This window comes from Mauremys reevesii, linkage group 10 (genome assembly GCF_016161935.1).
Source record: "Mauremys reevesii isolate NIE-2019 linkage group 10, ASM1616193v1, whole genome shotgun sequence".
NCBI classification, from domain to species: domain Eukaryota; kingdom Metazoa; phylum Chordata; order Testudines; family Geoemydidae; genus Mauremys; species Mauremys reevesii.
The window spans coordinates 47,182,036-47,209,779 of record NC_052632.1 but is presented as its reverse complement, the minus strand read 5'-3'; the positions used below and the strand labels follow the sequence as shown (position 1 = coordinate 47,209,779).

The 27,744-nt window shown below is 47.8% G+C and overlaps 1 protein-coding gene across 23 annotated transcripts in view; it reads left to right on the top strand.

Annotated features, from left to right (window-relative positions):
• MAPK8IP3 (mitogen-activated protein kinase 8 interacting protein 3) overlaps positions 1–27,744 on the top strand; it is a 184,096-nt gene that overhangs the window by 125,487 nt on the left and 30,865 nt on the right. For 8 of the 23 annotated variants that reach the window (XM_039493047.1, XM_039493045.1, XM_039493048.1 and 5 more), the window contains 12 exons: positions 222–373; positions 997–1,053; positions 1,429–1,599; positions 8,229–8,388; positions 10,635–10,730; positions 11,379–11,540; positions 13,796–13,961; positions 14,424–14,609; positions 15,318–15,498; positions 23,374–23,496; positions 23,762–23,842; positions 24,902–24,969. In XM_039493047.1, the coding sequence (XP_039348981.1) occupies positions 222–373; positions 997–1,053; positions 1,429–1,599; positions 8,229–8,388; positions 10,635–10,730; positions 11,379–11,540; positions 13,796–13,961; positions 14,424–14,609; positions 15,318–15,498; positions 23,374–23,496; positions 23,762–23,842; positions 24,902–24,969 (1,603 nt within the window). The remainder of the gene's footprint in view (positions 1–221; positions 374–996; positions 1,054–1,428; positions 1,600–8,228; positions 8,389–10,634; positions 10,731–11,378; positions 11,541–13,795; positions 13,962–14,423; positions 14,610–15,317; positions 15,499–23,373; positions 23,497–23,761; positions 23,843–24,901; positions 24,970–27,744) is intronic. The other 15 variants (XM_039493057.1, XM_039493055.1, XM_039493060.1 and 12 more) reach the window with 5 other exon arrangements.

The window sequence follows — 27,744 nt, the reverse complement described above, 5'->3', positions numbered from 1 at the left end:
GATGCCTCCCATCTCTTCCCCCCCTCATGAACAAATACTGTTACATGGTGCTCTCTGATTTTTGTCCCCAAACTGCTGCTGAAGCCATTTGGCTACAGTTAGAGCCTCAGGTGGGAGGGGAAACATTAATCAAGATAGGCAGACAACTGACAATTGTGTCTTTCATCTCCTGACTTCCTCTTTACTAATCTCAACCCCCTTCCATTTCTTGTTGGCTGAAGCAGTGCTCCTCCCCCCTGCAGGACAACATTCCCATAGCCCAGCGCCGCCGCTTTACCCGTGTAGAGATGGCCCGTGTACTGATGGAGCGCAACCAGTACAAAGAGAGACTAATGGAGCTACAGGAAGCTGTCAGGTGGACAGAGATGATCAGGTGAGGCTGGGAGTTCCTGTACAATGGGTGGGAGGGGCACAATCTGGTCACACGTTTAGCCTGTAAGTTGGACCTTACAATTTGTGGGGCCCAAATAAAGAAATTAGGTTGTGAGTTGCTGAAAGTTCTCAGAACATAGTGGGGTCTCTGATGCTTAAAACCTGCTCTTCTGGTTCCTGGGGCTGGGGCTGAGAATGAGGGTGTAAGTTGTCAAGGTTACATGGAGGCCCTGAGTGGTTGTGTTTAGGGTTGGTCCTGCTGGCTAAGGTGAATCTTGCAGAGTTCCCTGTATGTGCCTTATAACATGGGAAAGTGACATGTAACCTGAAAGTAACATGGGAAAGTATAACATGAGGAGTAAAGATAGCCCCTGATTAATGAATCTCTGTGGCTGCAGCTAAAAATGAAAACAATTACCAGGGGCTGACTGTGGCCCTGGTAGTGATTTGAGCTGATACCACTGGTACCACTTTAAAGTGACAGCATTTGTTTTCACATCATACACACATAGAGACGCAATCTACTCCAGTCTCCTTTCATTACTGGAGATAGCTGGGTAAAAAGGGAGATATCTCCTTGGTCTGATGCTGAAATTAATGGTTGTCTGAAACATTTGTCCTCAGAGCTTCCCGGGAGCACCCATCTGTCCAGGAGAAGAAGAAGTCCACCATTTGGCAATTGTAAGTTACTGGATGGTCTGTGCAGACTAAAAAGAGGATAGTGTTGCTGTTACTATTTTAGTAACGAGAAGCACGAGATAGCACGAGGAGAGGTGGAATGGACTCTCTCACGTGTACTCAGAATCAGTTTACAGCAAGGGACAGTAATCATAATATAACTGATTCAGAACAGGGTAGCCTCCACTGGTGAAACCAAACACAGACATAAGCCCATCTCTAGTGCTAAGGATCACTGCACTCAAACCTGGGCAATTCCATGGAAGGATTTTCAGGACTCCTGTTCTTGTGCTTGTTTCTTCCGTATTTTGAATCTGTGTTGCAGATTGTCCTTCTGCTCTTCTCTTTCCTTATTTGTTGGCTTCTCTCCATTCCCAGCTTTAGTCGCCTGTTCAGCTCTTCCTCCAGTCCCCCACCTGCGAAGAGGAACTACCCGTCGGTGAACATCCACTATAAGTCTCCAACAGCGGCTGGGTTCAGCCAACGCCGCAGTCATACCATGTGCCAGATCTCTTCTGGCAGCCGCACCCTCGAATTCTTCCCTGAAGAGTGAGTCACCTGCTGTGTGCAAAGCTAGATCCCTCTTCAGATCAGCCAAGTGGCAACCAAATTGTTTTAAAATGAGCTTTTTCTTAGAGGACTGTGGCTTATATGTGACATTAATCAGTTTCATGAAGAAGATGGACCCTCTGCCTGTGTTACTTGTTAAGGATGGTGTTTAACTCTATACTTAGCTGTAGAATTTTGCCAGGCTCTTGTGTATATCCACCTGACCTTCCACCTCTCACTTTTCCCAGAGGCAGGCTCAGCAGATTAGCTGTACACTCTCTATCTTCCCAAATGTAAGATCTCTGGTTTTATCTTGTGCTCCCTAGGCCATGATGAGATTTCATCTAGATGAGCCAGGAACAAAGTGGCCCTGCTGTGATTCAGTTGCCCACCAGGTCTGGATCAAGTCCTGAACACTATTGTCTGCACTGGCTATGTGGGAGGATGAGGAAGGGTTTTAGTAGAGATACTGAGGACTCCACCAGCAGCCTCTTTCCTCTGTTCCCTCCAGGGCTCAACTGGAGACTCCTGGGTGCTTTCTCAGCAGCACTGCCCAGGCTACAGTATTTGATTTTAACACTTAGAGTTTTGGAAGAGGGCCACTCAGCTGTTGCTGCTGCAGAATTGCACCCTCTGCTACAATGGACTTTTAATTCTTTGTTTATATTGCATGTGGTCTGTGATTTTCAGCTTTTAGTTTTTGAGTTGTTTGTTTTGTGGAAGGAGTTTGGATTATGTGACAGTAGAGTGCTGTTCCCTGTGCAGCTTTACAAGGGATTTGTTGGAAATGCACTGGATCAGGAATGGTAGAGGTTCTCTCTAGACTGTGAAGGTCTATGTCAGTGGTTCTCATACTGTGGACCCCAAAGTGGGTCACAACCCCATTTTAATGAGATCGCCAGGGCCAGCATTAGACTCACGCTATAGCCCCGTCTCCCGCCATCCAAGATGGCATGGCTTGGGCTGTGCCCCTCCCCCCTCGGTCATATAGTGACTTTGTTGTCAGAAGGGGGTAGCGGTGCAATGAAGTTTGAGAACTCTTTCTCTGTGCTATAGATTCCTGTTAGTTTCATACTGTCCAGAATGTTCTTTTGCTGCTCTTGTTTGTACGTTGGAATGATAAAAACAACCCATTGAGAGTTGGAACTGATATTCAAATAGCCTTTTTTATTAGTAAAATATAGCCAAAGGCCAAATTTTGCCCTGTTATGCCAGTGTAAATCAGGAGTAACTCCACTGGAGTCAATGGAATTTCCCAGATTTACATCTGTGTGATTAAAATCACAATTTGGGCTTTAGTAAACAGCCTGATGTGCTGTCTCAGGGGAGACCCATATGAGAGGGTGACCGCCAGGGTGGATTTGATTTAAATCACTAGTCAGGAAGACTTGATTTAATCATGGATTTCTACATAAAAGTGCATTCTTGTTGGTTGTTATAACCTTAATACATATTCTTCACAACTCAGAGATTGATGTAGGTTTCATTTTTAGAAGGTACACACTATACATTTCTAAAGTGATTTATTTTGAAAACTTTTCAGATTAGTTTTACAGCTATATCAGAAAATGAATGATTGTTTGGTTATTTCATTTACCAAAGGTAATTGAAGCAGATATTTATGAAGTCATTGTGAGGTGAACTATTTCCAATTTAACAGGTTAATCATTAATATTTGGAGGATTTTCTTGCCATGCTGTATTAGAAGGAGAGCATCAACAGACAGACATTTAAATTGTTTATTTAACTAAAACAACAACATTAGGTATTGTAGATTTTTTTTCTTCAACAGCAAACATAATATTTTAACAAAACAAGCATATGAATTTTTGAATTTAAATATTCAAGTTTTTTTAAATCAGGTTTGTTTTTGTTAAAATTGTTTTTAACTAAAATAGTTAAATGAAATATTAAAAAAATTAAATCGATTATGTCAGTCAGGTCAACATGAGAAACTTAAAATATTGGTTTCTGCAGCTAACTCAGTCGTCTTCACCTTCATTTTCCTGTTTGTTCATAATCTGGAAAAGAAAAACAAGCTTTCCTGCCTTTTCAGGTCCCAAACGATTTCTCAATTTGGAATGAATTAGTCCAAAGGAAGAAAATATTCTTTCTACACCATCAGAAGAAGCTTCTGCTGTTAAAAGTGAGATTATCACTTCAACAGTCTCTGAATCAAAGTGCTTAAGTGACTTCCACAAGTTCACTGGTGTGACTTTCTTTAGAACATCATCAGCAAACATCTATTTCTTAAATGGTTCACCCTTAGCTCTGAAGTTTATTATAGTTGGCATTATGGAAGGATGATTGTTGGGTGTCCATGTCATAGCCAAATCCTCCTCTTCAGCAGTTAAGGTTTGACCCTGGTACCGAGTATTGAGAATATTTGCAAGAAAATTAGCTGGAGATAGTGCTTGTCCCATTCGTTTTTTTAATGCTTGTAATTTAACTCTGTCATTTCATGTTTCTCTTTTTAAGATCTCACTCAGTTCTTTCCGAATTTCAACAGCATGAGCAATAAAACAGCTATTTCCCTGCATTTTGTTCAAGGCTACAGAAATAGGCTTCAGGGTACTCGGCATGTGTTCAACATTTCTCTTAAGCCCGATGTTGAGCACTTTGTCTGTGACAGTGCCATCTATTTTTTCACGATTTTGTTCACAAACTGTCATCAGATTAGGCCAGTTCTTGATATAGTGCTCAAAACAATCCACTACTGAGTTCCATCACATGTCTTGTGGGAGAGTTAGCTTGGTTCCTCCCACTTTTTTCAGAGCAGCTGCTGCAAAGTGGTTGTTACGGAAGTATTTTGCAATTTCAACAACATTAGCCTTTATTTCTGGAACACTGAAGTCTTTGGCTAGGAGGTGCATCAAATAACCACTGCAACCATATGTTATTAGCTTAGGACTCTCTTCGCTCTCTTCTATATAATTTCTTCTCATCTTGGGTACATTTGCAGCATTGTCTGTGACCAAGCTGCATACTAAACATTTGAATTTTTTTCACAGTTTGTTATATAGCTTTTACTGCTACTTCTTGTAAGTATTCTGTTGTGTGTGCATTTCCTGATGTATCAATTGTTTCTGCAAGGAAAACATTCCCTTCTTCTGTTGTCACACAAGCACATACAACAGGATCATTGTGGACATTGCTCCACCCATCATGACTCAGATTAAAAATTTTATCCTCCAGACCTTTTTGCACACTGCTCAATTTCTCTTTCATACACTTTATCCAACAAGTTGCCTGCGACATCTGCTCTGTTGGGTGGACTGTATCCTGGTCTTAATGACTGAACCATGTTAATGAAGTTTGGGTTCTCAATCATACAGAAAGGAGATTTTGTTGCATAAACAAACTGGGCAATTTTTTCATCAATTACCTCTTTTTTTAATCTGCTGGTTCTCATTACAAATTTATCTATGGTTTCTGGATGATGGAGGGTTTTTTGCTACACGTGATATACTGAGACTATGTGACATACATGATGTGACTGAAACACTATCCTTGGCAGATAACTCTGAAACTATAGAAAATGATGGTGATCTCGAAGGTGGATAGTCTTCAGACAAAATAAGTAAATGCAGTTATTTAATTATTATTACAATACTGCTCATTTAGTATTACTCATTGCATTCACTGACACTCAATATTACTTTAAAGATGAAATTGTAAAAGGAAGATCTGCCTATTTCAGCTATTTATTTTTTATCACAACTGCATCTAAAATGAGTAACATAGAGTAACAACTATAATTTTTGCTCCAACATGAGAATTCAAGAACAGTCCAGAGGGAAGACAGGCATGAAATAAAAGAAGCATGAAATAAAAAATTTTACCAACCTGAAGATCCTACATGTTCAGACATGTTCTTGTAATCGTCTTCAACGCAGCTTCCTCCTGAGAAGGAACACTTCTCATGATGTTGTTTCATTCGGGAAACCAGGCCCTGCATTTCTTTGTTGCACTGTTTGCATTTTGCACGCATGCCTGGCTTACCCACAGGTAGAGGGGTATTTCATTATTTAATTAAAATATTCCCAAACTGGGTCTCTTTTACACCCTGCTGTCATTATAGGTTTTCCCTTCTAGTGAGAGAATGGTATGGTCGATCTCAAATCAATGAAGGCTACGCTCAGAAAGACCTCAAGCCTTCTGGAATATGCTGCTCAAACAGTTTCACTTTTGGTTCTATTGCCTGTCCTTCCTTCTCACATTTATCTCCAGGCTTCTTCTTGTCCAGATCTATTCCACCCCCAACAATCTTCTGTTCATTGAACTTTTTGAAACTTTGCACTTTTAGAGAGAAGTAAGGGATTGAGTCTTTGTACACAAATTTGCAGAGGGACAATAGGGTTGATGTCTGTTATTTCTCACCTCTATATATTTATTTATTTATTTTAAACCATTTTTATTTTAACAAGCATGTTATCTCTGGAGACACAAATCCGCAGTTTGAGAACTGCAAAACTAAGCGTCTCTGATGGTATCTTCTAGACTGAGCACTGAATCCCATTGGGTAGATAGAAAGAGTAACCTAAATAATCTATACAGAAGCCCCTGGAATCCCATAAGATTGGGTCCCTAATCCATGAACTATTGGAACTCATTTTTCTTAAACATTACATGACTATATTGTCTAATACTTGTGGCAGAGCTCTGACCTTGTCCCCGTGTGTCCTGCGCTTCTAGGCGGTTTATGCTAGCCTCAGTGGCTCACTGTGACCCTCCATGTAGCCCTTCTCTCTTTAGGGCCAGGGTTAGTCTACTGAGCCCTTTTCATCATACGCCAGAAAGGAGGTTGATGAGAGAACTCCCACAGTCTCTGTTGTCCCTGGGGGCTTATTTCAGAACAGTTTAGCCTCCTGTCCTGACAGGGGCCTGACTTCCCTTTCCAGGAGATGTTCCTGTAGTGGTGGGTTGGGGGGAACCTGGACCTGCACTCTACTCCGGGTTCCGGCCCAGGGTCCCTAATGGTAGCAGCTGTTGGCAGCCAACCTTTCACTGCCAGAGTTGCTACATTTCCCTGGGCCACTTCCCCACAGCTCTCCTGCTTCTCCCTTCTTCACCCTTACCTTAGGGCTCCCTTACCGATGGTTTGAGGGTGTCTTCAGCCGCACTTCCTCTCCCCTGCCTGACTGGAGTGAGCCCTTTTTATAGTATCAGCGGGGCCTTAATTAGAGTCAGGTGGTCACATTAGCTTAATGGCTTCACCTGACTCTTCGCAGGTTAATTAGAGTCAGGTGTTCTCATCAGCCTGGAGCAGCCCCTGCTCTGGTCAGTCAGGGAACAGAAAACTGTTAATCCAGGGGCCAGTATATCTGCCTTCTGCTATTCTTCTGTACCCAACTGGCCTGGGTCTATCACATACTATAGAATTAGAATTTACAATCCCTATTCCATGATGAGATATCTTTGAGCTATAATGTATCTTAATTAAAACTATCGTTAGATAGATTTTTTCCCCAAAAAGCATTTTATCAAAAAAATCCAATTTAAATTTAAAGAAATCCAATCTTTTTTTTTTAAAATCATTGATTTTTATCCACCCTGGTGACCACCACAACCTGATTCCTCACCTCAGCTGAAACTGGGAGCATCATGGAGGTGACGTTCTTGGCTTCTGAACTAGAGATGAAGACATGTCACTTCTGCACCCAGGGCCAGATTTACACCTTACATGTCCCTAGGCACAAATCTTCAGAGCCCACCCCCTGCCTACAGCTTCCCTTCATGTTTTCCATAAGAAATTAAACAAAACAAAATATAAACATAACCTCTCCAGGAAGGCATGAGATCCTCCAGCACGCATGATGCTCCCAGCCTGAGGCAGGGAGCAGCCCATCCGCCCCAGGCGAGGTGCAAGTGTGGTACTGTACCTCTTCCCACGGCTCTGCCTGTGCAAGTGAATGCGGCGCTGGCAGTGGGACGCTTTCCCTTCCTGGCATGGGGCGGAGGCAGTGGGACGCTCCCAGCAACTTCAGCAGTCGCCCCGCCCAGCTGCGGCTCAGCTCCCCCAGGCGGGCTGACTTGGACACTCACCTGCTCCAGCCCCACAGGCTGGGCAGCCACCAACCCATGCCAGGAGCCTTGCTGTCCACAGGGCCCCTAGAACGCCAGCGCCCCTAGGCATGTGCCTACTGTGCCTAATTGGAAATTCGGCCCTGCTTACACCCCCTACTTGCTGGCCACTTGTTCTGAAGTTTCAAAGGAATTGCTCACCTTCTCAGCAAGCCAACAGAGAGGGTTTTAAAATGTGAAAAAGATTAAACAGTTGATTGGAATGAAAGAAGGAGAGACTTGGAATATCTTCCAGCTGAGGTCATAGGGTCAGTAAAATGCAAAGGAACCTAAGCTGATAATCATAGGGTCTCCCATGAATGTTTGTCTCCCAGAAAGCTGATTCTCCATCTCTGAAGAGTTCTAGGAGTGTTCCCAAGGACCTAGATGGAAGGGAGCTAGAGATTAGGGCTTCCCTGGGTCCATCTCTCTTGTTTCCTGCTCCTCCTTTTCTCTTGTCAAAGACACTTTTATTTCCTGCTTTGTATTATTTGACCTCTGACTGCTTCTCTTCCACCTGCCATGGCAATGCTTCCTTGACCCTCTGCCTCTGTTTTTAACCATAGATTGAGAAGTAACACTGTTGCTTCTCTCCTCAGTGACTGTACGTCATCCACACGTCGTGAACAGAAGCGCGAGCAGTACCGCCAGGTCCGAGAGCACGTGCGGAATGATGATGGTCGATTACAGGCCTGTGGGTGGAGCCTTCCAGCCAAGTACAAGCAGGTAGGAACCATTTGCTGCAAGGCTGAGGGGGAAGAACAGGTGATTACAATCCCAAATGAAACCAGTAGAGACCTAACTCCTCCTATTGGTAAATATACTTTTTATTGGTACAGCATTTGAATTAAAGATACTGTAGACACATGCTGTCTGTCTGATGAGCTTGTGTCAAATTCATCCTTTCTATATGCCCTCTGCAGTCATTGGAGGGGGAGTTTTCTTGCATGGAAGTTTCTGAAAGAACTCAGTCTGGAAGCAGCAGTAATTCTTCCTCCACCAGAGCCCATTCTTATTTTTATTTACTTTATTTTTTCAATTTAGTCCATACACAGGCTCTGAGTGCCCTGCCAATTATTTAAAATTACAAACCCAGATACAACACAGTCAGCTCTTTGGTCTGCCCAGCAGCAAGATCAAATACCGTCACCCAACTATGTTGGCCTACACCTCAATCCACCTACCTCTCATCAAAGGTCAGGTGATGGAAATGGGCCCTGCAATGGTCCCTGAACATTGACAAATCCCCAGGCTGCTTTGGAGCTGGGTGAAAGGGCATTCCAGTGTCCTGGGGCCCTTACAGAATGCGCTGCCAGCTACCTGCTCTCATTCGATCAAGGGAGAATATACCAGTAATGTCTGTGCCGACCATATGTCACATTCTGGGGGGCAATCTAGACCAGTGAGGGGTTGTGTCATTGCCTGCCCTGTAACTCCCCAAGTGCTTCAAAAGGTTCTGCTGTGTGGTGCTCTTGTCTGGATTTTTCCAGCCAGCAGACAAGTTTGCACTAAGTGTCTGTGGGTTAAGCAGCTCTGATTCCAGCAGCCATGCTCTGGTTACACCTGGCAAGATGACCCCAACACACTCACAATCCCAAATTTTTCCAAAACCGTGTGCTCTGCAATGTCCAGCCCTCTCTTGGACCATTCAGAGAGATTTAAGGTTTGTTTGTTCCTTTAAAGATACAATATCCAACAGCTTGCCACATTAGCTAGAGTTCACATTCACTTTAAATCAAACACAGCACTAGGTTGGGTTAGATTAAAAGTAAAACAAGTTTATTAACAATACGAGATTGGATTTTAAGTGAGTTCAAGTATAAAGGATCAGAAGGGTAGCCGTGTTAGTCTGGATCTGTAAAAGCAGCAAAGAGTCCTGTGGCACCTTATAGACTAACAGACGTATTGGAGCATGAGCTTTCGTGGGTGAATACCCACTTCGTCGGATGCAAGTATAAAGGGTAGAGATAGAAATGGTTACAAGCAAATACCAGTGAAAAATGCTTTCTAGTGGCTAAGGCTTAACAAAACAATCTACAGCCTTTATTCAAGCCTTTATTCTTACCAATCTACCTTCAAGCAAGATGACGGACCACTCCTCTTGTCAGGATCTCCCACAAAGTTCAAAGTACTCAATTCCTTAGTCATCTCAGGTGAAAGATAACTGGGGATTCTTTTCCCTTTTATAACCTAGTGAATTTTTCTGAAGGATACCCACCAAAGTAAAGTTCATTAAGCTATTAGGAAGGCAACATGGAGTCTGGTGGTGGAGGAAGCTCCATGCTGGTTTCTTCCCTCCCATCCCCTGGTGTTTGCCACAGTGCAAATTACTCTGTTTTCTGCAATTTCCTCCCTTGCTGTCCTGATGGTCTTGTTTCTGTGTTGTTTGCATTCCCAGTATCTCTTAATGTACATTGAATGTCATTCAGCCACCTGGAAGGCATCTCCCTTTGTCTAGAGTGGAATAACTTTAGCCCTGCCTATCAGGACACACAGTTTCCAATATGTTTGTAATTTTGAATTTGTGTTCTGTACTTACACCAAACAGTAATATTAATGATCAGTGATTTCTATTGATAGCTTATATGACACTTTTTGGATACAAGTTATGACCTTAGTGAGTTGGAGTACACTGAACTGGTCATGCCAGCTGTAACTCACTCACTACCAGATAGAGTGAACCCTTGGCCCTCTTGCATTGGGATGCTGTTAGAGTCACACTATAATTCTGGCAGTGTATCATGGTGAGAGAGGTGGTCTCACAGGTATACTGGTTCCAGGCCATTTGAGGCTTCATTCCATACAAGGTGTGTGATGAAGCATACGCAGCTATTGGCAGTGAGTAACTGCAAGGTCTTTCTAAGGCTAATGTTTTTTGTTACACCTTTATGGCTATAGCTCTATTGTTATAGCTGGCTTATAATCATATCACACCCTTGTACTATCTTTCTTTGTCTCCTCTTCCCCCACAGCTGAGTCCCAATGGTGGCCAGGAAGACACCCGCATGAAAAATGTCCCTGTGCCTGTGTACTGTCGCCCTCTAGTGGAGAAGGACCCCACCATGAAGGTAAACATTCAGCTATAGACTGTTCTACATACCATTGTGACTGTGAGTGGTGCACATCCCTGGGTATGGATTATGGTCAGATTACTGGTGCAATTTTTAGCTTGTTTGAAATTTTTGACATGGCCCAATTGTTCCAAATTTCTGTTAAATCTCCTGCTTTGCCTTTGGAATGGCTTATTTCTAATGCGTGTAGGACAACAGTACATATTGCAGAGTCATGCCCTAACAGCTCTGTTTCCAACTGGGGACTCTGTTAGTGCTGCCTGTACTATGGTTATTGATGTGTAAAGAAAACATTCTGCTTCTCCACCTAGGAGAGCCCGGGGACCCTTTTCACTGCAATGCTGTGGACCTTTCACCAACTTGATTTTAGGTCACACACGCAGTTTATTATTTTCTTTCTCTTTTAATATCTGCTAATCATATTTGCTAAATTGTCTCTGTGGAAATGTAGTGGCTTCTATTAGGCAGCAGATTTCCTCTTTCCTTCCTCCCCTAAATTGATTGTAGTTTCTGGTAGAAATCAACCTAAATTTTTGTAAGTGTTGGGTATGTACGTAGAATGCTTTGCAGAGGTATTTGAATTGAGTAAGGTTCTGGTCCCCAAATAGTTCTTAGTCTGTTAAGATTTCTGCTTTGATCATTTAGTTGTGGTGTGCAGCTGGAGTCAACCTGATGGGGTGGAAGCCTTTTGAACAGGATTCTGGGAGTGGACAGAAGTCAGATCCTGGACGTGATCCTCTCACCTGTGACCGAGAGGTGGAAGGAGAGAACACCAAGAGTAACCACACATCTCCAGAAAAGAAAAAGGTCAGAAAAGGGACCCTCTGGTTCTCTCTCCTCCTCTCTCTGTCCTTACCTGCCCCCCTTATATGGCACACCCATCATCATAGTATTAGAACTACAGTAACGCCTCACTTAATGTTGTAGTTATGTTCCTGAAAAATGCAACTTTAGTGAAACGATGCTAAACGAATCCAGTTTTCCCATAAGATTTCATGTAAATGCAGGGGGTTAGGTTCCAAGGAAATTTTTTTGGGGCAGACAAAAGGCATTATATACTGTACAGTACTGTACTGTACTGTGGTTGGGAAGTGCCCCCGGCTTACCCCACACAGGCACAGCCCGCTGCAGGCAAGGACGCTAAGAAGCACCTTCGCAGCAGTAGCAGCAGCTTCCCCAGAGAAGAACAGGCATCAACTTTGCAGGGGGATGCTCCAGGCCCACCTCTTCCCACCCCCACTCCACCTCCTCTCCGGAGCAGCCGCATCCCCGCCCCTTCCTCCCCAAGTCCTAAGCGCCGCCAAACAGCTGTTTAGCGGCACTTAGGACTTTCTGGGAGGGAGGGGGAGAAGTGAAGATGTGGCACTTCCACGCTTCTCCCCCTCCCTCCCAGTGCTTCACGCTTAGGACTTTCTCGGAGGGAGGGAGGGGGAGAAGTGGAGACACAGCGCTTCCCTGCTCCTCCCCCTCACTCCCAGAAAGTCCTAAGCACTGCTAAACAGCTGTTTGGTGGTGGGGGGAGCTCTGGGAGGGAGGGGAAGGACGCAGAGAAGAGGAACTTGTGCAATGCTCCCTTGTAAAGTTTCTGCTCTTCCGCAGAATCTTACAAGCAGTGGACAGAGCAGGCAGCCAAACGACATTATAAGGAAGCATTGCATAACTTTAAACGAGCATGTTCCCTAATGGAGCAGTGACGTAACTTTTAAATACTGTATGTCTCATATGTATTAGCTGTTTGCATAGTCTTTCCTCCTGTTACCATTGGTTTAATATCTATGCAGCACGTCCAGTGATAAGAACAGCTGCTATTCCCAGCTCCACCAATGACTCTGATCTTGGATAAGTCATGTACCCTGGCCAAGCCTCCATTTTCCCCTTTGTAAAGTGTTTGGAGATCTACAGATACAAGGTGCTTTATTAGAATAAAAGGATCATTTGATGCCGAATGACAATGCAGTCTTTCATAAATAGTATCAGGATTCAGGCAGGAACAGGATGTGTTGAGAATCATGGTATTGGAGCTTGGGTGCAAGATGGCTAATGCTGCTTCTGTAATACAGAAGCGTTGCTGTCTGGCTATCAAGCAGACAGATGCAGTAATGGCAGGCAACTCAATGGCTCATTTCATTCAGCTTTCCAAATGGTGAAATGTTAGCAACTATGAGGATGGAAAGGGATAGAGCCTGTGAAGACTGACTTGTAACTGGTAACTAATGAAAGTGCAATAGAGCTGTAAGCTCCTCTGTAAATCTTTGCGAGGTTGTGGCTACTCTTAGCTTCCATGTCTTCCCACAGTAGGATGGCTGCTAATCCTCTGGGAAGGAGGATAATACAGCAATAGATTTCTAATAACCGGTGGGTTTCACCCTCAAGCCCATCTGCCTCCCAGTTGTATTTTGAGCTAAGAAGTGGGTTTATTGCTAGGTGTGTTGGTGAGCTCATTCCTTGCCCTGTTTTACCATTGCAAGAGAGGTTTTAATGGAACGAGGCGCTGCTTCTGAACTTCCCATTCTAGAAAGCAGCTTTTTTCACTGAACATAAACCCAGTGAGATACTGAACCCAGTGTTACAACAGTTTGAAGCCACCTAGAGGGAATGTGTGGCTGTTCTGTGATTACATCTGGGGAACTGTGATGAATTTTAAAAATGGATTGGTTGTGCTAATAGTAGATAGAACCTTCTTTGCTTAGGTTCATAGTTCAAGTGCAACCCAGATTATAGTAACTAAATGTTGTTACTATCTGACTGCTCTTTGGTGGCCTGTATGAAATGAGTTCCCAGTGTCACTAATTGTAAGTCTCAACGGCGAGGCTAAGGACCAAACTCCCCACTCGCCCCATAGGTGGTCTCTGCGGGATTGGGCTGAGGTATGCTGAGGCTGCAGCATGGCGGAAGTTTGCATTGGGGCTGCCTATTTTTGTGCAGTTTCAGAGGCTAGCAAGAGGTATTCACTCTCCAGAGCTGGCAGGCCGGTCTCTTCAATACTAATGTTGTCAAAGATTGATTGATTAGCTGGAGTCTCAGGAGTGCTGATTCTTTCCCTGCATTTTTATCTCCTGCAGGCAAAGGAGCTGCATGAGATGGATGCCACATCCAGCCGAGTCTGGATCCTCACAAGTACCCTCTCTACAAGTAAAGTCGTGATCATTGATGCCAACCAGCCTGGCACAGTGGTGGATCAGTTTACTGTCTGTAATGCCCATGTACTCTGCATTTCCAGCATCCCTGGTAAGTGAGAAAAGGCACCTTTCAAGCTTGAACAGATTCATCAACTCCTCAGATTTGTCGCAAATGATTCTTAGTTGTTCTGTAGCTAACAAGTGGGACCTGCTGTGACCAGTTCAGCAGCTGTGTCTACAGATGGTCACCCATATCCTGCTTTCATGTAGAACCAGACTGTGGAGACTTTACCTATGTTGATGAGCACTTATTCATGTAAGTAGCTCCTTTGACTTCCAGAAGTCTACTCATGTGAGCAAGTGCTCATCAGGGTGAGTAAGGGCTCCACAAACCTGGTCCTGATATGGAGGCTGGGCAGGGCACTCTCCAAGGGGCTGTGGTGTCTTCATGAGACTGGTAAACTCACCATCAGAATGTTATATCTCCATGGATATCTCAGGAATACTGCTAAGCCAAAATAGGGCAGAGTGGCTATTACACTTATGGAAGAGTCTCTTCCTTTCCCTTCAGCGGCTAGTGACAGTGACTATCCTCCAGGCGAGATCTTTCTGGAGGGAGATGTGAATCCAGAAGAGTCATCTGGAACAGATGGAGTTCTTGCAGGAATCACTCTGGTGGGTTGTGCAACCCGGTGCAACGTACCACGCAGTAACTGTTCTTCCCGTGGAGACACCCCCGTGCTGGATAAGGGACAGAGTGAGTCTCAGGACTAAGGTCTCATGTTGATCTGTTTTTCACCCTGTGCCTATAACAAGGCATATATAGCCACATCCTCCTTCATCTGAGTATTCCCCTTCCTGGCCTGAAGTCCTTGGGGATCCCCAAGAAGTCTTGCAGTCTGGTCTAAGTCATAAACATCTTGGCCATCCCTTTTGTTTATACCTTTGAGACCTTCTATTTAGAATCCAGAGTGTTCCTTTCCTCTTCCCTATGAATGTTCCAGATCACGCTGTACAGTACTGGGGTTAACAGAGTGGAATATTTTGGACAGATGACATGTCCTCAGTCTATCACTTTTGCTGCTATTCTTAGCATTTTCTTTTACCAACCCATGTCTTTCTATAAACTCACTAATGCATTGAGGTGAGCGAAGAAGTCAATGTGGGAAGGGGAGTGTAAATACTCTGAGCATATCCTCAGTGGAATGGGCGGCCATAGAGGGTTTCTGACACCCTATCAGACATAGACCACACCTCACCTTAAAATACTCTCAGATTCTTCTCCTGCAGAGCAGAGATCTCTCTTTAGTACTCCCCCATCTATACACAGGCTTGGGGAATCTATAATAGCAGACACAAAAGCTGTCTGACTTGCAAGAATAATCATAAAACCAGAAACTTTATATATATAGTGTTCCCTCCTTCTTGTTTCCCATCTACCTTACAACATTTTCCCCTTCCCTAGGTGAGGTGGCTGCAGTCAGCAATGGGAAGATCAATCAGTCCCAGTCCACGGAGGAGGCAACAGAAGCTACAGAGGTACCAGAGAGTGGTGCAAATGAAACAGAACCAGCTCAAGTCCGGCCTGGTCCACTTACAGAGCATATCTTTACAGATCCAGCTCAGGCACCTGTTAGACAGAACAGGTAGGCTGGCTTCATGGAGTATGCTCTCTTGTCTTATACTTAGATATAACGTCCTTGGGGCAGGAACCATCTTTTTGTCTTGTTGTAGCGGGGCGGTTACCCCGCTTGGCCCTGAAGGGGTTAAAACAGCCCAGGGAAAAGGCTGCTTCATGGAAGCAATAAGATAGATTGATTGGGGAAGCAGCCACAGCTGGGGCCACGCCCTAATCAGTCCACATCTGGCCCTATAAAAGGGCTGTGAGGCAGCTGCTGAAAGAGTCTCTCTCCAGTGGAGAGAGAAGGACCTAGTTGCTTGGGAGCAGGGTACCAGAAGTAGAGCAAGAGGAGCTGGGGAGCTCCAGCCTAGCAACTCCCCAGGCTGCAGGCCTTATGCAAGGCCTAAAGGATGTACTGGGGCTGCAGAAGTGCAGCCTGGGGTTAGGCAGAGGCAGCTGGTCCAAACCCCTTGCCAATGATGGGTGGCCATGACAGACTGCAGTGTGCCCAGTGAAAGGGGGCTAGATGATGACAGGCAGTAGCCATTGAGGCAAGGTGGGCTAGAGGGTTGGGGGTTCCCCTGGGAGGGGAGACCCAGAGACTGCTAGGGTACTGTAGAGGGCAGAACCCCGGGGGAAGGGGTACCGGGGTCCGGGAGGGACACGGGGGTCTGAGGCAAGCGGGACATCGGCCAGCAGAGGGTGCTCTGGAGCTGGAGAGCTAACCCCAGGACGACCAGCAGGAGGCACCGCGTCAGTGAGTCCTCACATCGCTACACTTGTGTTTGTACAGCACCTACCACAGTAGGGTTCTGATCCATGAAAAGGAATCCTCGGTGCGATGGTAATACAAAAAATAAACAACAACAACAATAATAATACAGTTGTTGGCCATCAATCTTTGCCTGCATCAGCTGTTTGTGATGAGTAAAATGAGGTGGTCAGCCTGTTTTTTTGGGGCAGATTCAAACTCTCGTCACTTTCATGCCAAATCAATATCACAGATGGGATAACCAGGTAGAGAAGAAATAAAATGGAAACAAACATGGTTCAGCCAACAGCCATGGTTCGGCCGCCCGCTGCTCCCTTCCTCCCTGTCCTCCTGCCTGCCTGACTCCTCACCCCCCTCCCGCCTGCCACTCGACTCCCTGTTCACCTTTTCACCCCACTCGCCCTCCTGCCTCACCTCCCCGCCCACCTACTCAAGCGTACAAGAAGTGGAAATTTGGACAGATGACTAGGGAGGAGTATAAAATATTGCTAGAGCATGCAGGGGTGTAATCAGGAAGTCCAAGGACAATTGGAGTTGCAGCAAGCAAGGGATGTGAAGGGTAACAAAAAGGGTTTCTACAGGTATGTTAGCAACAAGAAGAAGGTCAGGAAAAGTGAATGAATGAGGGAGGCAACATAGTGACAGATGATGTGGAAAAAGCTGAAGTACTCAATGCTTTTTTTGCCTCCGTTTTCACAGACAAGGTCAGCTCCCAGACTGCTGCACTGGGCAACACGGTATGGGGAGGATGTGAGCAGCCCTCAGTGGTGAAAGAACAGGTTAAGGACTATTTAGAAAAGCTGGACATGCAAAAGTCCATAGGTCCAGATCTAATGCATCCAAGGGTGCTGAGGAAGTTGGCTGATGTGATTGCAGAGCCATTGGCCATTATCTTTGAAAATTCGTGGTGATCGGGGGAGGTCCCGGAAAGTTGGGAAAAGGCAAATACAGTGCCCGTATTTAAAAAAAGGAAGAAAGAGAACCCCGGGGAACTAGAGACCGGTCAGCTTCACTTCAGTCCCCGACAAAATCATGGAGCAGGTCCTCAAGGAATCCATTTTGAAGCACCTGGAGGAAAGGAAGGTGATCAGGAACAGTCAGCATGGATTCACCAAGGACAAGTCATGCCTGACCAACCTGATTGCCTTCTATGATGAGATAAATGGCTCTGTGGATATAGGAAAGTGGTGGATGTGATGTATCTTGACTTTAGCAAAGCTTTTGATACCGTCTCCCACAGTATTCTTGCCAGCAAGTTAAAGAAGTATGGATTGGATGAATGGACTATAAGGTGGATAGAAAGCTGGCTAGATTGTCGGGCTCAATGGGTAGTGATCAATGGCTCCATGTCTAATTCGCAGTCGGTATCAAGCGGAGTGCCCCACGGGTCGGTCCTGGGGCCGGCTTTGTTCAACATCTTTATTAATGATCTGGATGATGGGATGAATTGCACCCTCAGCAAGTTCGCAGATGACATTAAACTGGGGGGAGCGGTAGATACGCTGGGGTGTAGGGATAGGGTCCAGAGTGACCTAGACAAATTGGAGTGTTGGGCCAAAAGAAATCTGATGAGGTCAACAAGGACAAGTGCAGAGTCCTGCACTTAGGAAGGAAGAATCCCATGCACCGCTACTGGCTGGGGACTGCGTGGCTAAGCATCAGTTCTGCAGAAAAGGACCTGGGGATTACAGTGGATGAGAAGCTGGGTATGAGTCAGCTGTGTGCTATATTAGTAGGAGCATTGCCAGCAGTTTGAGAGAAGTGATTATTCCCCTCTATTTGACACTGGTGAGGCCCACCTGGAGTATTGCGTCCAGTTTTGGTCCCTGCACTACAGAAGGGATGTGGACAAATTGGAGAGTCCAGTGGAGGGCAATGAAAATGATTTGGGGGCTGGGACACATGACTTACGAGGAGAGACTGAGGCCTGGTCTACACTAGGACTTTAATTCAAATTTAGCAGCGTTAATTCGAATTAACCGCGCACCCGTCCACACCAGGAAGCCATTTAATTCGACCTAGAGGGCTCTTTAGTTCGAATTCGGTACTCCACCCTGACGAGGGGAGTAGCGCTAAATTCGACATGGCTATGTCGAATTAGGCTAGGTGTGGATGCAAATCGAACTTAGTAGCTCCGGGAGCTATCCCACACTGCACCACTCTGTTGACGCTCTGGACAGCAGTCCGAGCTCAGATGTTCTGACCAGCCACACAGGAAAAGCCCCGGGAAAATTTGAATTCCTTTTCCTGTCTGGCCAGTTTTAATCTCATTTCCTGTGTGGATGTCGTGGCGAGCTCAGCAGCACTGGCAGCGATGCAGAGCTCTCCAGCAGAGGAGTCCATGCAATCTCAGAGTAGAAAGAGGGCCCCAGCATGAACTGACCAGGAAGTCTTGGATCTGATCGCTGTGTGGGGCGATGAGTCTGTGCTTTCGGAGCTGCGCTCCAAAAAACGGAATGCAAAGACCTACAAGAAGGTCTCCAAAGCCATGGCACTCAGAGGATACAGCCGGGATGCAACGCAGTGCCGCGTGAAAATCAAGGACCTGAGACAAGGCTACCAAAAAATCAAAGCGGCAAACGGATGCTCCGGAGCCCAGCCCCAGACATGCTGCTTCTACGAGGCACTGCATGCCATTCTCGGTGGGTCTGCCACCACTGCCCCACCAGTGACCGTCGACTCTGAGGATGGGATAGTGTCGACGGGCAGTTCCTCGGCGATGTTCGCCGATGGGGAAGATGAGGAAGGGTTTGTGGAGGACGAGGCAGGCGACAGCGCTTACAATACTGCTTTCCCCAACAGCCAGGATCTCTTCATCACCCTCACAGAGATCCCCTACCAACCCTCCCCGGCCGTTAACCCGGACTCCGAATCAGGGGAAGGATCAGTCGGTAAGTGCTATAAACATGTAAACATTTATTTTTTAACAAAACAGGAATAAAAACTATATGAAAAGAAGGTCAATGCATATAGGGATCGAACAGAAATCCTCTTGGGACAGTTCCACGAAGCTCTCGGAGAGGTACTCGAAAAGCCTCCGCAGGAGGTTCCTGGGGAGAGGTGCCTTATTGGGTGCTCCATGGAAGCACACTCTTCCGCGCCAGGCCATCCTGAGGTATAGTGGGAGCATTGCCTCGACCAGCATGGCAGCATAGGGCCCTGGTCTGTGCAGGGATTCACGCAGCATGCGCTCTCTGTTTCTCCTGGTGACCCGCCTCAGGGTGATCTCGCTCGACTGCTGCATCTAATTAGGGGAATTACTTTAATGTTACTATTGTGAATGCTTGACTTTTCCTTTGCATAACAATGACCGTCGTTTAACAGCCACGTGTTGGAGGCTGCAGAGGAAAAGCATACAGGGATCTTTCCCGGGGAAAGCCGCGAGGGGCTGGAACAGGGTCAGACTTTATGCTTTCCAGATTGCCTGCAGCAGGAGGGAACTGCTATCCATTAACTGTTAAGCAGCCTAAAGTTTACGGCTTACCAGGCCTGGCTGCTACACGGATTCTGCTGTCCTGCCCCGCTTGTCCGATCTCCAGTGCAAGACCCCAGGCAATGCAAGCGAATGCCGAAAATTCGAACTTGTCCTGAGAGCACGTGAGATTAGGTGCCCTGTATGGTCTTGTTCACAGAAACTGAGTAGACTGTGTTCAGTGTTCGCAAACATGTATCTTTGCAAGGAAATCACTTCCTTTTTCCCATCACACAGCTGTGGCTCTTTCCCGAACTGCCCCGGCATCCCCCTCACAGAGGCTGGTGCAGATTAGGCGGCGAAAGAAAAAGACTCGGGACGAGATGTTCGCTGAACTGATGGCCTGCTCCAGAGCCGAGGCGGCCCAGCAGAGCCAGTGGAGGGAGATCCTCTCTCAGCAGCAGCGCTCACACAGCGAACGGGAGGACAGGTGGCGGCAGGAAGACCAGCAGGCGACTCAAACGCTGCTTGGACTAATGAGGGAGAAAACGGACACGCTCCGGCACCTTGTGGATGTTCTGCAGGACCGCAGCCAGGAGCAGAGAGCCTCCCTGAACTGTATCTGCAACCGCCCTCCCCCGCCACAAAGTCCTGTCCCCCCCTCACCCAAAATCACAAGAAGGAGGGGCGGTAGGGGCCGTGAAAACTGTCACTCCACCCCAGCAGAGCGCTCATGTACCAAACAGCTCTCATTCCCTAAAGTATGAGAATTGCTTCCCTTCCTGGCTCACCCGATCCCAAATCCCAGTTTCATCCCCCAACTGTGTAGTTGAGTATTAAAAATAGTTTGCTGTTCATTACTGTTTCCGTCATGTTTCTTTGCAGAAGACTTTGTGTGAAGGGGGGGGAGGGGTTTGTTAATTGCATAGGACAGCCACCATTAACAGGGTACAGACATGGGGGCAGGATCAACAGCAGGTCACACACAGAGTGCAGTCACTAGGCACCCGGGTCACTGTGGGAGGTGTCTGCTGCCCCAGGTCAGTCTGGGAGGTGTATGCTGCCCCAGGGTCCGAGCGCCTGGCATCCACAAATGGCAAGGCAGGCTGCCCGTACCATGCCCTTCCACCCTAGCCATGAACCTCTCCGATGCCCTGAGCCCCAGCCAGAGCCATCATCCCCCTACACCTACTCACCCTTCCCACACACCCCTCACCCCTTCCTGCAAACCCACCCCTTCCTGCACACCCTCCTGTAACCGTCCTCCCCCCAGAGACCGCTGTAGGAGCAGGAACCTGTCAGTCCTCGAGTGTAGAAGCGGTCTGTACATCACTGCACACCGTACCCACCACAGTCTGCGTCCCTGTTTGAACCCTTTAACGCGAATTCGTTAGTAAAGAAAACTTTGTGAATTAAAAGTGTTCCAATAAATTTATTTTTAAACGTCTGTTGGAAGGGGAAACCTGGGAACGGGGTATGTAACCGCTGAAAAAAGTGAATAGTAAGTGAAACAGGGGCAGGTTCAGTTTCTCTGTAAAGAGACTGGACAGTCATAGGTTACCCTGCTCTCTGAGGAACCTAGCTTTCAAAGCCTCCCGGATGCACAGCGCTTCCCGCTGGGCTCTTCTAATGGCACGGGTGTCTGGCTGAGCGTAATCAGCAGCCAGGCGATTTGCCTCAACCTCCCATCCCGCCATAAAGGTCTCCCCCTTGCTCTCACAGAGATTGTGGAGCACACAGCAAGCTGCTATAACAATGGGGATATTGGTTTCGCTGAGATCCGAGCGAGTCAGTAAGCTCCTCCATCTCCCCTTGAGACGTCCGAAAGCACACTCCACCACCATTCTGCACTTGCTCAGCCGGTAGTTGAAGAGCTCCTTGTCCCTGTCCAGGGCGCCTGTATAGGGCTTCATGAGCCAGGGCATTAGCAGGTAGGCTGGGTCCCCGAGGATCACTGTAGGCATCTCCACATCCCCAACAGTTATTTTGTGGTCCAGGAAGAAACTACCTTCCTGCAGGCGTCTAAACAGACCAGAGTTCCTGAAAACACGCGCGTCATGAACCTTGCCCGGCCACCCGACGTAGATGTTGGTAAAACGTCCCCTATGGTCCACCAGTGCTTGCAGCACCATTGAAAAGTAGCCCTTTCGGTTAATATACTGGCTGGCCTGGTGGGCCGGTCCCAGGATAGGGATGTGAGTGCCATCTATAGCCCCACCGCAGTTTGGGAATCCCATCGCGGCGAAGCCATCTATGACGACCTGGACGTTTCCCAGGGTCACTACCTTTGAGAGCAGTAGCTCAACGATTGCGTGGGCTACTTGCATCACAGCAACCCCCACGGTAGATTTGCCCACGCCAAAGTGGTTCGCTACTGACCGGTAGCTGTCTGGCGTGGCAAGTTTCCAGAGGGCTATGGCCACTCGCTTCTGCACAGTCAGGGCTGCTCGCATCTGGGTGTCCTGGCGCTTGAGGGCAGGGGCCAGCAAGTCACACAGTTCAAGGAAAGTGCCCTTACGGATCCTGAAGTTTCGCAGCCACTGTGATTCATCCCAGACCTGCAGCACTATGCGGTCCCACCAGTCCGTGCTTGTTTCCCGGGCCCAGAATCGCCGTTCCAGAGCATGAACGTGACCCATTGCCACCATGATCTCCGCGGCGTGGGATCCCGTGCTTTGTGAGAGGTCTGTGCCACTCTGACACTTCATGTCCTCACCGCGCTGCCGGAGCCTCCTCGCCCGATTTCTCAGCAGCTGACTGTGGAAGAGGTGGACGATAAGGTGCGAGGAGTTGACAACGGCCATAAGTGCAGCGATGATGGCAGCGGGCTCCATGCTCGCAGTGCTGTGGCGTCCGCGCTGTCACTGACCAGAAAAGTGCGGTAACAGATTTCCCGCCGGCGCTTTCAGGGAGAGAGGGCGGGAGTGACGGTTGAATGACGACAGTTACCCAAAACCACCCTCGACACATTTTTCCCCCAGCAGGCATTGGGGGCTCTACCCAGCATTCCAATGGGAAGCGGGGACTGCGGGAACTGTGGGATAGCTGCCCAGAATGCACCGCTTCCAGTGTCGACGCTTGCCCCGTTAGTGTGGACTCACAAAGTCGAATTAGTGTCCTTAGTGTGGATACACAAATTCGAATTCATAAGGTCGAATCCACAAATTCGACCTAAGTTAAATCGAACTACTCTTGTAGTGTAGACATACCCTGAGGGAACTGGGGTTATTTAGTCTGCAGAAGAGAAGCGTGAGGGGGGATTTGATAGCTGCCTTCAACTACCTGAAATGGGGTTCCAAAGAGGATGGAGCTCGGCTGTTCTCAGTGGTGGCAGATGACAGAACAAGAAGCAATGGTTTCAAGCTGCAGTGGGGGAGGTCTAGGTTGATATTAGGAAACACTATTTCACTAGGAGGGTGGTGAAGCACTGGAATGGGTTACCTAGGGAGGTGGTGGAGTCTCTATCCTTAGAGGTTTTTAAGGCCTGGCTTGACAAAACCCTGGCTGGGATGATTTACTTTGTGTTGGTCCTGCTTTGCTAGAGGATTGGACTAGATGACCTCTTGAGGTCTCTTCCACCCTAATATTCTATGATTCTATTGTTTTATCAAAGCATGGGGCCTGGGGTGGTCACCCCGATTTGCCATATGCAAGGGATGGCTCTGGCCCCAGATATGACCTGTAATGAACTTGTGAGGTCTGTTTTGTCTCTGCAGTGAGAACGGGCAGCAAAAGACAGAGTCAAGTACAATGCTGCCAGAGCAGGAAGTGAACGGTGATGCGGCTGGAACAGGCACCAGTGCCGCACCCACAATGTGGCTTGGAGCACAGAATGGCTGGTAGGTTCACTGCTATCTTACGGAACCCTATATGTCTCCCACATTCATAAAACCCCATAGATCTAGATACCGTTGCCTTTAAAGAGTGCATCCTTGCTGCACTAGATGTTCTGAGTCCCCAGTTGATGTTTGTGCATGAGTTGCTCTGCCTCTTTGCAAAATCGTTTGGTGCTAGAGTAAAAGACTCAAACCCTACCCCACAATTCAGCCTTTGTAGGTTTATGGACCTTCCTGCTAACCATCATTGTCTGCTCCCTTCTCCCAGGCTGTATGTGCACTCGGCAGTGTCCAACTGGAAGAAGTGTCTGCATTCAATAAAGCTGAAGGATTCTGTGCTGAGCCTGGTGTAAGTTGGTGTACTGAGTTGGGGACTCTAAACTAGGGAATTGGTTACTTTTCTTGTCATTGATCGGTCATTTGCCTGGACATCTTTTCCTCACCCTGGTAGAGTTGTGTAAATCAGTAAAGGTCTGTGGGGAAGGGCTCTCAACCCATTTCCTGCTCACTGATCCATTTAAGCTTCAGAGGGTATTTCTACACTGCACACTAAGCCCAGGTCTTAGGGACCCAGGGTTACAGATTCAGCGTTTCCAAGCCCATGCTTGAGCATCCACACTGGATTTTAAATCTGGGTTTACAGTTGCTGGATCTGGTTCTCTCAGCTGTGCTAATGTATCCATACTGCTCTACACAGACCTTTTGATTTGGGTCTGTGGCTAGACCTGCATCCACACTGAAAAATGACAGGGCTTGGACCTGAGTCATGGAGGACTTGGGCTCCGACTCACACCCATAGCAGGGTCCTAGAAACCAGGTCCTGAGTGCTTGCTAACCTGAGTCAGGCTGATTTGTGTGTAGATGGAAGTGGGGCTTGGGCTCAAACCTGAGTCAGAGCCCAGGCTTAGTGTGCAGTGTAGCCATACCCATACTGTGCTACCTTCTTTCCCAGTTGCAGGCTTGTACTGAATATTGGAAATAAGTAAGTGTGTGTGGGGGGGTGACAACAGCTTGATTCTCCTCTCACTCACTGTAGTGTAAATTAGAAATCAGTGGAGTTACAATAGTGTAAAGCCAGTGAAAAGAAGAGGGGAAACTCAGCAGGGCATTGGTGAGCCCCCCAGACAGTTTAATAATGAAGTCAGTAGTGCTCCCAATAGAATAAAGAAGTTATGTGTGTGACTCTCAGACACATGCTGAATGTTGCCTGCAAGTGCTGGATTTAGCAGGAATAGTGGCATGACCATATGTGTGATTTATCTAGATACAGGAGATGATTTATAACCAAGAGAGTGGGAGAAGGAATCTCTCATTCCCCAAACCAAGCAGACCATTAAAACATATGAATCCAGCAGCATTTCCTGTTATTGCCACTTTTTCATAAGCACTTTCTTCTCTATTATTTCAGGCATGTGAAAGGACGGGTTCTTGTTGCCCTGGCAGATGGAACACTAGCCATATTCCACCGAGGAGAAGGTAAGAATCAAAGCAGCAAAGATGAACTAGCCAGCTTCAAAACAGAAGCAGAATCTCTGGAAATGAATTAAGCATGTCAGTGCTTCCTTCTGATTCAAGATGGCAGGGTGCCAGATTGCTAGGGAATTAATATTTTCTTAAAATATATGGCTACTATAAAAGTATTACCCTCATCCTAAATCATTACAGCTCCTCTTACTTCTGGGCTTTAATTCTTTATCCTGCTAGCTGCAGGCTAATTTTGCATCCCTAGAGATCATCTCTGTTACACTGCAGCTTCCAGCTGCATTCACACCTGGGAACTTCAAAGCAGTTTCCAGTTGTGACCTAAGTTCCCAGAGCAAGACTTCTTTCTCAGTTACTCCTTGAATTCTCTGAGTGTAATCAGAGCAGTGGGGTCAGTACAACACACTAAAGTGGACAGGCTGCTGTCTCTGTGGAAACCAATTTTGATTCAACCTCTGTTATGGTTGGTTAGGCAATGTGAACTTGGAGTTCAGGTCTGATCATTCATACATTCAGAACATTCATTTTAAAAATACAATAATCCTTCCTGACCTAGAAGTCATATGTCTTCAGAAGAAGTCTAATTGCTCTAGTAGTTGGAGCATAGGTCTAGGAGGTGAGAGATCTGGGTTCTGTCCCTGGCTGTGAGTGACTTCGGGCAAATCATTTAACTATGCTTCAGCTTCTCTGTTTGTAAAATGGGGAGAATAATGCCCCTTACAGAGAAGACTGATTCATTCAAACAAACTTTGAGATAGTCCCCTTGGATTTGCTTTCTTTTCCCCCCGCTGTTTTTGCTGTAGCTCATTAAAAACATTTAGGGGAGTCTATTCACCTTCATACAATAAGAACGGAGGCTTTAATCAGCCATATTTGGGGAGTTTTAGCTCCCAACCCCATATGCACTGCCATGTGCTTAGTGGGCACAAGGCTCTGACCCCAAGTAGTAGTATCAAGCTATGGCCTATTAATAGATCTAAGGAAAATGATCTTTGGTGTGTGTGTCTGTAGACGGGTCGGACTCACCCCCGTGGCGCCTCCTGCTGGTGACTCCGGGAATTAGCTCTGTTCCAGCACAGAGCGCCTTCTGCAGGCTGGTGACCCACCTGTCCTCAGGCCCCCCCGTGTCCCTCTCTGGACCCGGTGCCCTTTTACATGGGGGTGCTGCCCCTGGCAGTAACCCCTTTCTCTCTGGGTCTTCCCTGCGGAGCTGCCCCCTAGCAGTAACCCCTTTTCTCAGGGTCTCCCCTCTCAGGGAACCCCCACCCTCTATCCCCACCTTGCCTCAGTATTGCTACTGCCAGTCATTGTCTCGCCCCACACTCTGGGGCAGACTGCAGTATCAGCCTACTCATCACTGGCAAGGAGGGTTTGGACCTGCTGCCTTGGCCTACCCCTGGGCTGCCCTCTGCAACCCCCAGTACCTGTTGGCCCACTGCTAGGCCGCAGCCTGGGGCTTTCTAGGCTGGAGCTCCTCAGCCTTTCCCCAGCCCTGCTTCACTTGGGCATCCAGTCTCTAGCTCCCTGCAGCCAGGCCCTTCTCTCTCTGAAGACAGAGAGAGACTGTGTGCTTCTGGCTTCCCTGGCCTTTCATAGGGGCCAGCTGTGGCCTGATTGGGGTGTGGCCCAGCTGCAGCCACTTCACCAAGCAGCCCAGCTTTTAGAGCAGCAGCTCTCAAGCCCTGCCAGGCAGCTTTTAAACCCCTTCAGGGAAGGAGCAGGGGTCCCCCCTGCTACCGGGTCTGCTCTGCCTGCTTGGGCTGCCCTGCTGGCTGGAGTGCTCCCCCCCTTTCTCTGGCTGCCTCACTGGCTGGAGCTCCTCCCTTCCTGGACTACTGCTGCTGCTGGCTGGACTGCTCCTTCCTGGACTGCTGCTGCTGCTGCCACTACTGCTGAGTGAGTGGGTGAGTGAGGGGTGGGGGGGGCCTTGCTGGCCAGCCCCCACTCCCCCATCTCTGGAGGGAGAAGCCAGGACCCCCCCGCCCCACCACTACAGCTACCACCTGTGGGGGGTCCTTCCTGCCTGACCACCGGGGCTGCTAGAGAAGGAGGAGCTGCTGCTGCTGCTGCTGCTGCTGGAGCTGTGTTTGTCCTGGAGAGCTGCTGGAGCCTGGAGTAGGAGGAGGAAAGGGACTGAGAAGACCACCGGCTGCTGGGGAGCACACAGGCCTCTGAAGACCACTGTGGAGGGGGCCAACAAGGACTGAGTGACTCTCTAACTGTGCTCTAGTGGTGGGGGTTTAGACTGTGTTTGCGGGGACACAGGGGGTGTGGTGTGGAGCCTGCCCCCTGGTCCATCTGTGTCCCCCCCTCCAACCCCCACCACCACCCCTGCCCCCTCCACCACCCCTGCAGGCCCCTTACCATCTGCCTCAGTTCCTGCCTCTGGGACTCAGCTGCTCGCCTGGCCTGCCACGCCCTTTTGCCACCGTTTGGGCCTCTAGCAGCAGCCAGCCAGCCCATTGACTGTGCACAAGTGCTTGTGGGTGCACGCACCCCCCTTCCCCTGGACTGACCCCTTCCCCTCTGCAACAGGCCCCCTAGCTTTGCCCCTTGTTGCCTGCCCCGTTTGCCCCACGTAGCCTTCCCCACCCCAGCCCAGCTTCGGTTTGTTTGCCTGCCCCGCCCGTCTCCCTTTACAGCTTTGTTTGTCCTGCCCCGGCCCTGAAGCCAGCCCCTTGGTACCTCTTCCCCACTCCCAGCCTGGTTGCTCCCCTCCCTCCGTGGCCCCTCACCCTGATTTGCCCCTCCCCTCGTGCGCCCATAGCC